Source organism: Arachis ipaensis, chromosome B3 (assembly GCF_059453495.1).
Source record: "Arachis ipaensis isolate K30076 ecotype BB chromosome B3, ASM5945349v1, whole genome shotgun sequence".
NCBI lineage: Eukaryota > Viridiplantae > Streptophyta > Magnoliopsida > Fabales > Fabaceae > Arachis > Arachis ipaensis.
This window is the reverse complement of record NC_142438.1, coordinates 12,810,837-12,823,754: the sequence shown is the minus strand read 5'-3', so window position 1 is coordinate 12,823,754 and position 12,918 is coordinate 12,810,837. Positions and strand designations below refer to the sequence as shown.

The 12,918-nt window shown below is 37.0% G+C and overlaps 2 protein-coding genes across 2 annotated transcripts; both read right to left on the bottom strand.

Moving 5' to 3' along the window:
* Nucleotides 1-1,743: 1,743 nt before the first annotated feature.
* LOC148569864 (uncharacterized) lies at nt 1,744-2,863 on the bottom strand. Its single transcript, XM_088506688.1, has 2 exons — nt 2,323-2,863; nt 1,744-1,895 (listed from the first exon to the last, which is right to left on the bottom strand). Exons 1-2 carry the CDS (start codon nt 2,861-2,863, stop codon nt 1,744-1,746), a joined length of 693 nt encoding a protein of 230 aa, XP_088362814.1.
* A 9,343-nt stretch (nt 2,864-12,206) lies between these two features.
* Nucleotides 12,207-12,918, bottom strand: LOC148569863 (uncharacterized). Its single transcript, XM_088506687.1, has 2 exons — nt 12,714-12,918; nt 12,207-12,631 (listed from the first exon to the last, which is right to left on the bottom strand). The coding sequence occupies exons 1-2, from the start codon at nt 12,916-12,918 to the stop codon at nt 12,207-12,209; spliced, it is 630 nt and encodes a 209-aa protein (XP_088362813.1).

Sequence of the window (12,918 nt, the reverse complement as noted above, 5' to 3'; positions counted from 1 at the left end):
ATCTTTCAGAAGCTCCATCCATCTCCTCTGACGCATATTTAATTCTTTTTGCTCAAAAAGATACTTCAAACTCTTATGGTCTGAGAAAACATGAAACTTAACACCATAGAGATAGTGCCTCCAAATCTTTAAAGCAAACACAACAGCAGCAAGTTCCAAATCATGTGTCGGATAGTTCATTTCATGCGGCCTTAATTGCCGTGAGGCGTATGCTATAACATTCTGGTGCTGCATCAGAACGCACCCCAAACCTTTCAGAGATGCATCACAATACACTTCAAACGGTTCACTTGGTTCAGGTAATACCAATACAGGTGCAGTAGTCAACTTGTGCTTCCATGCCTGGAAACTCTCTTCACATTCCGGAGTCCAGATAAAAGGCATGTCCTTCCTAGTCAACTTAGTTAAAGGTAAGGCGAGCTGTGAAAATCCTTTAATGAATCTGCGATAATACCCCTGCCAAACCTAAAAAACTCCTGATCTCTGTCACTGAAGTTAGTCGCTCCCAATTCATCACTGCTTCCACCTTAGCAGGATCCACAGCTATCCCCTGCTTACTCACCACGTGGCCGAGAAACTTCACTTCACTCTTCCAGAACTCACATTTAGATAACTTAGCATATAACTTCCTATCTCTCAGAATTTGCAGCACAGTTCGCAAATGATCAGCATGCTCCTTTTCAGTCTTAGAATAAACAAGAATGTCATCAATGAAGACAATAACAAACTTGTCCAGATACGGTCGGAAAATCCTGTTCATATAATCCATAAATACTACCGGGGCATTAGTTAACCCGAAAGACATCACTGTATACTCATAATGACCATAACGGGTTCTGAAAGCAGTTTTCGGAATATCCTCGTCTCTAACCCTTATCTGATGATATCCGGATCGCAGGTCAATCTTAGAAAACACACCAGCACCCTGTAACTGATCCATTAGATCATCGATTCTAGGCAATGTATATTTATTCTTCACAGTGATCTTATTCAATTGCCGATAATTGACACACAGCCGCATACTCCCATCCTTCTTTTTTACCAGTAACACTGGCGCTCCCCACGGAGAAACACTTGGTCGGATAAAATGCTTACCCAACAGATCTTCCAGCTGAGCTTTTAGTTCAGCCATTTCTAAAGGTGACATCCTATAAGGAGTAATTGAAATCGGACCGGCTCCAGGCACCAACTCAATTTCGAATTCAACTTCCCGATTAGGTGAAAATTCATTAATATCATCCGGAAACACATCTGAAAATTCACATACCATGGGAATCTGCTCTAAACTCTGATCATCACCTGATACTCCCGTAGTTAATAACATAATACCCTGACATTCGGTTCCATAACAGTTTACTATCATAGAATTTAAATAGTAACTATTCACCACAACCGGTGCTTCTGACCCTTCTGGCATAAACTGTACTGACTTCTCAGAACAATCAAGCAAAACATGATTCTTGGATAACCAATCCAATCCCAAAATGAGATCAAGACCAGTCATAGGCAAACAAATCAAATCATGCACAAATTCACGCTGTTGCACTCGAAAAGGAACTTGTGGACATTCTATCCTAGTCACCATAGCTTCATGAGTAGCATTATATACTTTCAAATCATAACCTAAAACCACCATTCTCAATCCTAATTCATGGGCCTTTTCAAATGAAATAAATGGATGAGACGCTCCTGAATCAAATAAAGCATTTAAGATTTTACCAGCCATTTCACAATTACCTCTAATCAGTGTCTCAGATCCCTCAGCACCAATGGTAGAAGTGGTGTATACTCTCCCCGGCTGTTGCACTCTACCAGTCTCATACTTCTTCTTCTCCGGGAAATTGGTGGCCATATGCCCGGGCTGTCCACAAGAATAGCATACTCCAAGTCCGAATCTGCACGGAACTCCAGGGTGATACCTTCCGCACTTCTGACAATTCAGATCTTGCTGTGGCTGCTTCCCAAACATTTTTCCTTGACTAGCATTGGTATTCGGCCTTCTGTAATTACCTTGACCCTAAGTCTGCTGCGAAACAAAACCTCCACGCTTGAAATTCCTACCTCTCGGAGCAAAGTTCCTCCCTGAAGGCCTCTGAAAAGGCACCCTCAAACTCCCTTTCTCTGCTGCCGCCTTCCTCACACAATCCTCAGCCACCCTACTCTTATTCACCAATTCAGAAAATACCCTGATCTCCATTGGGGCAACGAAGCTCAGAATATCGCTTCGAAGACCTCCCTCATATTTAATACACTTCCATTCAATAAAATCTTCAGGCGCACCTTGACAGATACGAGAAAAGCGACATAACTCCTCAAATTTACTGGTATACTCAGCAACAGTCATCTGTCCCTGCTTTAACTGCATTAATTCAAGTTCCTTGGCATTTCTAGCTGAATTAGGAAAGTACTTCTTATAGAAATCTGTCCGGAAAATCTCCCAAGGAATCGCAGCACCATCAGGCTGCAGGATACGTCGTGTTCCCTGCCACCAATACTGAGCTTCACCTTGCAGCTGATAACTTCCAAATTCAACCCATTGCTCTTCGGGAACCTGTTGGGCCTGCAACGCCCTTTCCATAGCCTGAATCCAGTTATCTGCATCAGTGGGATTTGAGGTTCCCCTAAAAGTCGGAGGGCGAACTTTCAGAAATGTGGCAAGTGTCATAGGACCATCCTCATCATTATTATTCCCATGATTACCCTGATTTATCTGATTACCCAGTGCCTCGGCTGTTGCCTGCATAGCTGCAGCCATATTCCCCAAGGCAGCCATAGAGTCTACTGGATCAGTCCCTATGGGAGCAGGAGTAACGGTGCCTGTCCTACCTCTACCTCGCCCGCAACTGCGTCCGCGAGTCGACATCTGGTCCCTATACACACCAAACAAGTGATATTAAGTTGATCAGTCTCAATATCGCAGGTCTAATGCTTTAAGTTCCAAATGCATGCTCACAAACGTTTATGCCATATATATCAATCAGATATCCTAATAGCACATACACACATATACAGAGAATGCACAAAAGTACAATCAGTCCGTCTTTCAGGCTCTATAGGAACGAACTGCTCTAATACCATAATGTAACACCCTATCACACTAAGCTTTACGCTTAAGCCGTAAAACAGAGGTAGTGTGGTATTACGACCTCTAAAATAGAATGAGTACATATAATAGCAGAAGAATTATAATATGCTAGGAGCCTTGAAGAATAGGGGAAATAAAAATCGCGAGATAAAAGCGCAACGCTCAAGGAACGAGTTAACTTGCGTGCTAAGAAAACCATAACTATCAAACATAAGATAACAAAAGTAGGAATAGAGTGCCAAAGATACAAAATAACAAGCTCCTGACTCAGCCTGCGAAGTCAAGACTGGCCGGAGAATATTTACACATATATACATACATATCAAAAACCCAAAAGTACATATACACAATCCTGCCTCTCCATAAACCTCTAAGAGGATCAAAAAGAATAAGTCATGCGGAGAGAAAGCTAAGTACATATATATACATCATAGCATAACAAAATATCCCAGTAACCACTCCGCTTCAAGAGTCTAGATGCCTAACGAGATGCCTCTCGATCTGCATCTGAAAAATAACAACATAGTATGGAATGAGAACCTCCGGTTCTCAGTATGGTAAAGGTGCCACACACATAATATATAAGGTCCTGGGAATGCCAGAGGCAATCCTAGAACGCCGACACTCATATTATAGAGCTTAAAGTATTAAACAGAAGCCATAAAAGGTGGTTTACTAAGGATATTTAGACCTAACTTAACTTAACCTTAAATCTAAATCCCATTTTTCCATTCCTCCATACCTCCAACTCCATCATGCATTTCACAGACAGATAGACAGATAAAGGCAAACACAAGAAGGTTACAACTACTGCAGGTAACAAATACACATTTAGCATGGCAAATATAGATAGGCACACCCAATTAGAGCACAAGCAAGTAATTCAAGTAATATGCATATGATGCATGCCTGTCCTATGGCTGATGAGGCTCATCTGTCGGTTATCCAGCCAACCCGACAAGTCTGAATTGTACTTAGACTGTCCCTCGACGTGCATCCCCAAGAGTCTATGCATAGTTTTTTCTCAAATAATCAATAATACTCAATGGGGGTAACATTCCCGGGAATTTATATAGTGCCTGGTCACACACTTACATCGTAGGGTCAATAGAGTATCGAGTTTTCAACCTGGTACACGTGGTGGCAAGCCACGGCACTTAATCCAGGGAATCTCGTATCTCAGATTATTCAAATTCATAAGCCATATAAATAATTCAATTATAATTCATCAACATCAACATCATTCTCAATCGCATTTGATTCATCATCATACATCAATCATATTCAATCCTTATCCTTCATTATCACACCTCCCATTTCGTCCATCAATAGTTCCAATTCAAAACATAATTCATTCTTTTCTAAATGAATCAAACTTAAAACATGCTCGTTTTCTTAATAACTCTAAATCAAACCATATAACCTTTGAATCTAAATCTTTTTAAATAATCATATAAACAAAATCTCTAATCTCTAATTTTTATAAAATTTCGGCAGTATCTCCTCTAAAACTCGGACTTTGCCACCCTGTTCGGGTCCAAACCTGTATTCTTTTCAATTCAACATTTCCTTCCTCATTATCATAACAATATCCACAAAAAATCTACCTCAGATCAACAATTAAACTCATACAATATTCAAATCCAACAACCAAAATTCAACTAAGAGTCATAGTTCACAAATCCTAGGCTTTTAACACAAAATACCTCAAATCAATAATTCATCGAATCGTTAATTAATCAACAAGCACCAAACCAACCATGTTCATCAACAATAACATTCAACTATAATTCTCTCCAAATTAACATAACAACATTCACCATCCAAAATTAATAACTAATTATCCAATAAACTTCAACCAATTATATTCATCGACAAATTACTAAATATTAAATATACACCTGCATTCCAACTTATCCTATGGTCATCTAGCCTAAGTTTTCACAGAACATTATATATTAAATGCAAGAAACCTAAACCATACCTTAGCCGATTCCCAAGTATTATTCCAAGAAAATTTTCCTAAAAGAACACAGCCCTCAAAACCTCAACTAATCCGCTTCCTCCAAGTTCCAGTATTCACAATTTCAAGCTCCAATTATTTATTTTCAACCTAATACACATTCATAACACATATATACCCAATTTAATACTCAAAGCTCAAATTTAATGAAATTAAAATAAAATTATCGTATCCTCACCTTACCCAAACTTCACATAAGCAAGAGTGAACGTTTTTCTCAAGCTAATTGGATCCTAAAACATCAGAAATCAAAGAAATTCAACATTCCCACTTAAAATTCGAAAATTGGGGGAAAAGAGGGCTGAGAGTGATTAAACAAGTTACCAGTGAAATTGTTCCGGTAGAAATGTAGAGCTCGACGCGGTGGACGCGTGGCCGCAAACGGTGCGGCGATTGGAGTTCGGACGGAGAAGTTACGGGAATCGGAAATTTACGTGAGGGTTACGGGAATATTTCTCGTCCTTCCCTCCCCTGGAAGCTGAAAGCTTCGTTTCTGTTGGAATGATGGGGACGAAGGGCTTGGGTTCACTTAAAAGGGCTGGTCCGGTTGGACTGATAGCCCGGTTCGGGTCCGGTTCAACCGGTTCGGTCTTTTCGGTCCAATTTTAGACCGTTTTCTTCGAAATTAGTGTCAAAATTCTCGTTTCGATGAGCTCTACCCTAATTTAATATAATATTCACATTTCTAATCCTCCTTATTAAAAACTAATTTATTGACTAATTATCTACTAATTTAATCGGGGTTTACATATAATATTTAAAATATTTTTATTTTAATAATTAATAATATATTATTTTTAAATTTATTTTAAAAATACATATTAAAAATAAAATTAGACATACTGATACGTGATAGTATTTAGATGTGTTTAAATGTGTCTAAGAAATAATTTTTTTTATTAAGACACGGTTGGACACATAAAATATATGCATTGGACGAGTATCAATAAATATCGTATCCAAAATATATTCGAATGTTCAACATACAAATACGATAAATTAAAAAAGTGTCCATACTTTATAGATATTTGTTAATATAATAAACTGTCTGTCTAGAATGTTTTATAAACTTTTTCAAATTAAGATATTTTCGAGAATTTTATTCTAAATATTAATATAACATGATAACATAATTTATTATTTAATTTCAATAATTATATATGTCTTTCACATTCTTAAAAATTTTATCTCGAGGCCAAAAAACACTGAGCGAACTATACGAATCTATAGTATTATAGGGTAAAAAAATCTATATGTGTTAAGGGGGTTTAAAATTATCCAAATCAGCCAAACGAAATTTTGATACATCAATCCACCAAAGAGCAAATATATGTAATTCGAATCAATACAATTCGAATTAGTTTTCAACGTAATTCGAATTGATATAACTCGAATTACTCGAAAAAATTGGCAACAAGTAATTCGAATCAACTTGGACGAATTATAAAAGCATAATTCGAATTGTCTCAATTCGAATTAGTAGGAACACGTGAGTAGGAGGAAGTTCGAATCAAATTGATTCGAATTACTCACATTTCGAATCAAATGGCTAATTACACATTGTACAATAAGATACTAGAAAAAATACTATATAATATAAAAAATATATACTAAAAGAAGTATAAAACAAGATTATAGTAAATTAATTTTAGTATAAAATTATTAAATATAAATTAATTTTAACTCCTATTAGTACATTGAATTAAAAATAACATATAAAAATGTACTTGTATTTATTAAATTTTAATAACATATAAAAATTTAATGACTTTTTAAATATTTTTTTATAATAGGAGTACATTTTTATATACTTTAAATACTTTGTATAAAAATGTACTTGTATTTATCATACAAAAATAAAGTGTTGTGCCAATATAATAACATTATAACATTTTAAATCAATTTTTTTCTAGGATTTTAGATTAAAAGCAGCACATGAAAAAATATTATTGGTATTTTAAAGCTAAATTAATTAAAAAAGATAGAACTGTATTTTTTAGGATTTTATGTACATAATTAGGCTAATTTTTTTAATATTAATCAAAGATGTGTGTTACACTATGTTATTTGGTTTCAGGTAAGTTTTACTCTACTATATTTTTTTTTTTACTTTTCAAAAGACACAAATCTAAAAAATTTTATAAAACGTCAATGATAAATTTATAAAATTTTTTAGATTTGTGTCTTTTGAATTATAAAATTTTATAAAATTTTATAAAACGTCAATGATATTTTCTTTTGTAACATTTCCAAAAAGTTACCTCTATTGCTTGAACTTTGGCTTTCATCATGTCCTTTGTATGCACAACCTTGAAATGTCAACCATCTAATGCAATCTATAGATGCTCCTAGTCGAATTCGATTCTTTTCAATCTCTTCTGATGTTTGTTTATGAAGAAGTCTGTCAATATGTTGTGATTATTTCATCAAATCATCACATGATTTCAGCGCCTTATGATGGAATGAGTTAGGACCTTTGCCAATGTGATTCAAAAGAGCACATTCTTTTTCACTATTTACTTTTTTTCAATTCCTGAAACCATTCTCAATAAAAGTATTTGAACCCGTATTGATTGAAGGTTCCTTAGCAAAAAGAAAGCACGGAAAACAATATATAGCATCATCTTCTATAGAATATTCTAACCAAGATGGGAACAATTTAAACCATGAAGCTTGAAAGCGACAATGACTTTTATCACCAGAAAATGGATAATGATCAAGAATTGGTTGATTTGGCTCAACTTTAATATAAGCCCGACGAATTTCATCTCTTTTATTTGGAGGAAACTTCCAAATCATTGGTCGCATTCCAGGATCTCTTTCCAAACGAAAAACATCCAGTTGATTTGGAAGAAGTTGTGGACGCTTTGAGCTATTCAATGGAGAACTTGAAGTAATGAAATTTGATGACCCCTCAAGTATTGGAGTAGTAATAGTAGAAGCATCTTCATTCTCTTAATCTTTTCTTTTAAAAAATGTATCAATAGTTTTGAACTTACTCATAATTCAAATGGCCAAATAAGTTCCTATAATTAAAAATATATTTAGCAAAAAGTATAAATTACAGTCTAAATCTTTATAAAATATAAAAATTATATTTCAATTTAAAATAAAATATTAAAATTCAGAACAATAATAGTAACATCCTAGTATAAATAATATAAAATTATAATTAAATAGTTAACTAATAAAAAAAAAACTAAATATACAAACTAACATATAAAAACATAAACTTAATTAACAAATAATAATAAATTAACTAATTAAGTAAATAACTAAATATATAAAAAAATAAAAATAGAACCTTTTTTGAGAAAGAGGAGTGAATAATCACTTGTTGAACTACTATTTTTTTTAATCTGCAAAAAAAAAAAGAGTCAAAGAGGTAAAACCGTAAAAGATAAGAAGATTAAAGATATAAAGAAGAAGAAGAATAGGAAAAGTTGTTACCTGAAATTTTGGAAAGACAAGGCGGGAAGGGGGAGAGGGAGAGACTGGTTGTACGCTGGGAAATAAAAAAAGGGGATGGGAAAACTGATTGTACGCTGAGAAATAAAAAAGGGATAGGGGCTGAGAAATAAAAAAAGGATAGGGAATGGGCTATTGGGCTGGGTTTTTTGTAGGAATTAAAAGGGGGGGGGGTTGGGAAAGTTATGGAACAAAAAGAGAGGGGGAGCTGGGAAATAAAGAAAGGGGGACCAGACTATTTTTTTTTTTAAATAAAAACTAAAATGGGGGGGGGGGGGAGTTGCCCCCTTTACTTATATGTACCTGCGCCCCTGGTTTTACATACGGGATGGATAGAGGAATAGGGCAACCGTCGTAACACTCGACGGCGGGATCTGCACCCCCTTCCGACTTAGGACTTTAGACCATCGACTAAGTATCGTGATTGGTACGTGGGTTTCTTCGGGCATCTGCTGAGATTGTCGAAGCAAGTTCCTCAGCATCCACCTCAAGAACCACCTCAGTATGAAGTGTTTGAACCGTTTTCTTATTATCTCCCACAGAAACTAGACCACAGTCAGCACAGCCACCATGACTAATCCAGCAACCACGGCGAGCCCAGCCGTCGCAATTAACACAGTCAACACGGCCAGTCCAGCAACCACGGTGAGCCCAACCATCGCAGCCGTCACAGTTAGCACAGTTAGCTCAGTGGACACAGTCAGCACAGCCGTCACAGTCAGTATAGTCTGCAGAGTCAGTCTAGCTAGCAGATTTCTCCCACATAGCACAATTAGCCCGGACAGTAATGGGTTGACTTTTCATCGATTCCATCGCAGATTCTGTTGATGGGGATGAGATGATCATATATAGCATTGGGTTGACACTGGTGTAGGTCCTGTTCCAAATTTAAGCACTATCCTTTCACCACCAGAGTCTGGTCGACGAGGGTCTGTTTCTGATCACACTTCAGGGCAGGCATCGTGTGATTCTCGATAGAGCGGTTTCATCACTCTGCATATGGTATTTGATACTGCTCGTCTCAATCTACCACCTACTAGGCCAAGCACTTTTGAGTTAAACATGAATGAGCATGAGGTTGTTGAGGAGTACAATCCCGATGCATCTGCTTCGGCAAAGGCAGGTGGATCGGCCACCGCAGATGTCAGTAATTTAGTTTGGGGTCATCCATGTAACCTACAGATGAAAAGAAATCCACCTGATAATAGGGGTGTCCATGGATCGGATCCGATCCGCATATCCGCGGTGTTTATCCGAATCCGATCCGAAAATTGCGGATATGGATCCGATCCGCAAGGCTTTCGGATCGGATCGGATCGGATCGGATCCACACACTAATCGGATCGGATTGCGGATTTTGTGTTGGTATCCGCATATCCGCATATCCGCAAAAATAAAGAAATAAATAAGTAAAATATTCTTTTTATGTTTTATTTTAACTAATAATTATCATATATGTTAAATTATTTAATTTATTATTCAAGAAAAGTATGTTTAATATTATTTTAAGAGTAAACATATTTAAAAGAATAGAAAAAATAAAATTTATTGATATTTTTTTAATAAAAATAAGCTTTTAAAAATATTTTTTATTTTGCGGATATATCCGATATCCGATCCGATCCGATCCGCAAATGTGCGGATCGGATCGGATCGGATCTAACCTTAAAAACTGCGGATATTGGATCCGATCCGATCCGATGATTTTAGTGCGGATCGGATTGAAATTTTGGCCATATCCGATCCGCGGACACCCCTACCTGATAAGCTTACTCCGTCGCAGTTTGGTCAGGATATAATGGGCAAGGGACTTAATTAGATGCTTGGAAAGAAGTAAGCAGGGGTTTAGTAATTAAGTTTAATTTTTAATTACTCTTTTGTAAGTTTAATTTATTGAATTTTAGACCATGGATTCAAAATTAAGTTAATGTAACTTTTAATTAATATATTTTTTAAGTTTACCCTATCAAACTTTAAATTATGATTTCAGAATTAAGTTAATGTATTTTTTAGTTAATTTTTTGTAAGGTTATTTTATCAAATTTGAATTATCATCTCACAAACGGTCCACTATAATAACTCACACAAGTTAATCTCTAACTTAATAATACAAATACAACGACTCACACAGACATTAACTGATAAAATTAACTTAAAAATACAAACACGACGAACCTAAAAAATATTAATGGATAAAATCAACCTAAACATATAAACATAATGACCAACAAAGATCAGAGACCACCATTATCACCAACTCCAATCGGGCTAGCACGCTGAGGACATCGACTCCGACTATGATCCTATCTATTACAGATACGGCATATCCAAGGACCACGCATTTCTCATTAATCCATTTCATTCAGGTATCGGGTCAATTTGGGACGACCTTTTAACGTTCGCCGCAAGGCGGGATTAGCGACCAATGTCGGTCCCAAATAAGCAGGCCATTTCTCTAGATCGCTTAATGGTACGAAGTGAAATCTGTAGACCTTACGAACCTCTGTTATCTTGTACACATCATTCACATACAGCTACCAATGGAGATGCTGGTTAGCACAACAAGCAATAACATGGTGACATGGTAGTCGTTCCACCTGAAAGTGCCCACAGTCACACGTCCGTCACGCAAGATCAACTGCCAACACCTTTTCATTAGGCATTTCACGCACCTCAAATACCTTGTTTCGTCTATCAAACCGATACACAACTATATGTCCAACACGTTGCATATTTGCTTAATCCACTATTGTGAAAATACAGATTAAGTAAATCAAGCACGCTTGCGATCGTGACTCTCGGCACTCTTCTGCGTAAATAGCTCGTTTAACCGATAATATGTTGCTCGGACGAGCGCTAACACAGGGAGGTTTCGGGCACCCTTCAACACTGAATTAATATACTCGACAAGGTTCGTCGTCATGTGGCCCCATCAATGTCCCTCGTCAAATGCCAATACCCAGTTTATAAGTTTAATGGCATCGCACCACCAGGCATATGCCTCGCCTCACTCTTGCAACTGCTTATAGTTGATGTTGTACTCCTCCACCGTCTTTGAATACTCTATGTTGACAATAAGTTTTTGCAAGTGCGGGACTTTGAATGCCCTTAAGAAGTCGCTACCAATATGCCTAATACAAAACATCTACCATGCTTTTGGAGGTTGTCAATCACCTTCAGAACAATTTACTACTGGCCGGATTGACTCACGTTGGTCTGAGATTATATCCATACTATCTCTTTTAACAACATGCCTTCATAAATTACTGAGAAAAAGTGTCACGCATCAGCGGTCTCTCCCTCCACGAGGGCAAAAGTAATAGGCACAATGTTTTAGTTCTCATCTTGTGCAACAGCAATCAAAAGTATACCTTTATATTTTTTGTAAAAATGTGTACCATCAACTTGAACCAGAGACTTGCAATGCTTGAACACTCTAATGCATGAATTGAAATTCTGAAATACGCGGTGAAGTATCCTGACACCATCCGCCTCCTCACTCCCGTTGTACAGGGGTCACGTTTCTATTTGGATAATTGAGCCAGACATCTTATGAACTACGATCGAGAACCACCATGGCAAAGGTTGGTAAGAATCTTTTCAACCACCGAAAACTTTGGCTATGGACTTCTACTTTGCCAACCAAGCCTTTCCGTAACCGATGGTGTAGTTGAACCTTGACTGAACTTCCGCAATTATAGCTTTCACCTTGATGAACGGGTCGGTCTCAACCAATAGCTTTATAGCCTCAGCAACTGTGCCCAAGTCCAACTTGAAATGATCCTGTAAAATCGTTCCTATGGCATACGTGGGCCTACCGTTGTATTTGTATATCTCCCAACAATCTTTTTTTGTATCAAGCTGGCTCAGATAAGCCAGTTGCACCCACACCCAATACGTCTTGCATTTTGCATAGAATGTTTGTGGGTTAGTCTCATAAACATTGTAATCGACTCCTCTAGAGATAGTGTAACTTCTAATTACTGCGACAGCTGACTTTCTAGAACTATATTCCATTCCGATCATGAACTCCCCTTCCTCAGGATCAACAACACCTACACAAAATAGAAATCATTATTCATTGATCCATCCAAAATATAAATTAAGAAAAAACGTATTGTAACCCTCATCACATACCTATGTTTGCATATTTGGGGAATTCCGATGCATGCATAGCGTCAAGATCCAAGTTACGCATAAAAGGTGAAACGTCCATCGGTTGACTAACTGTGGGAGGAACCACTACATTCTCCACTGCTGCCTCACCTCCCACATCACCATCTTCATTTTCGTCGCTGGTTTCATAAGTAGCTTCAAAGTCCTCTTCGCTATCACTGTTCAT

Excerpts from the sequence above, each read along its gene's own strand:
- LOC148569864 (XM_088506688.1), bottom strand. The coding sequence starts at position 2,863 with ATGTCGACTCGCGGACGCAGTTGCGGGCGAGGTAGAGGTAGGACAGGC. Across the intron at positions 1,896-2,322 it reads GACTGTTGCTGAGTATACCA|ATTCGGACTTGGAGTATGCT; the intron begins GTAAATTTGAGG and ends AGTTCCGTGCAG.
- LOC148569863 (XM_088506687.1), bottom strand. The coding sequence starts at position 12,918 with ATGAACAGTGATAGCGAAGAGGACTTTGAAGCTACTTATGAAACCAGC. Across the intron at positions 12,632-12,713 it reads CCCCAAATATGCAAACATAG|GTGTTGTTGATCCTGAGGAA; the intron begins GTATGTGATGAG and ends TATTTTGTGTAG.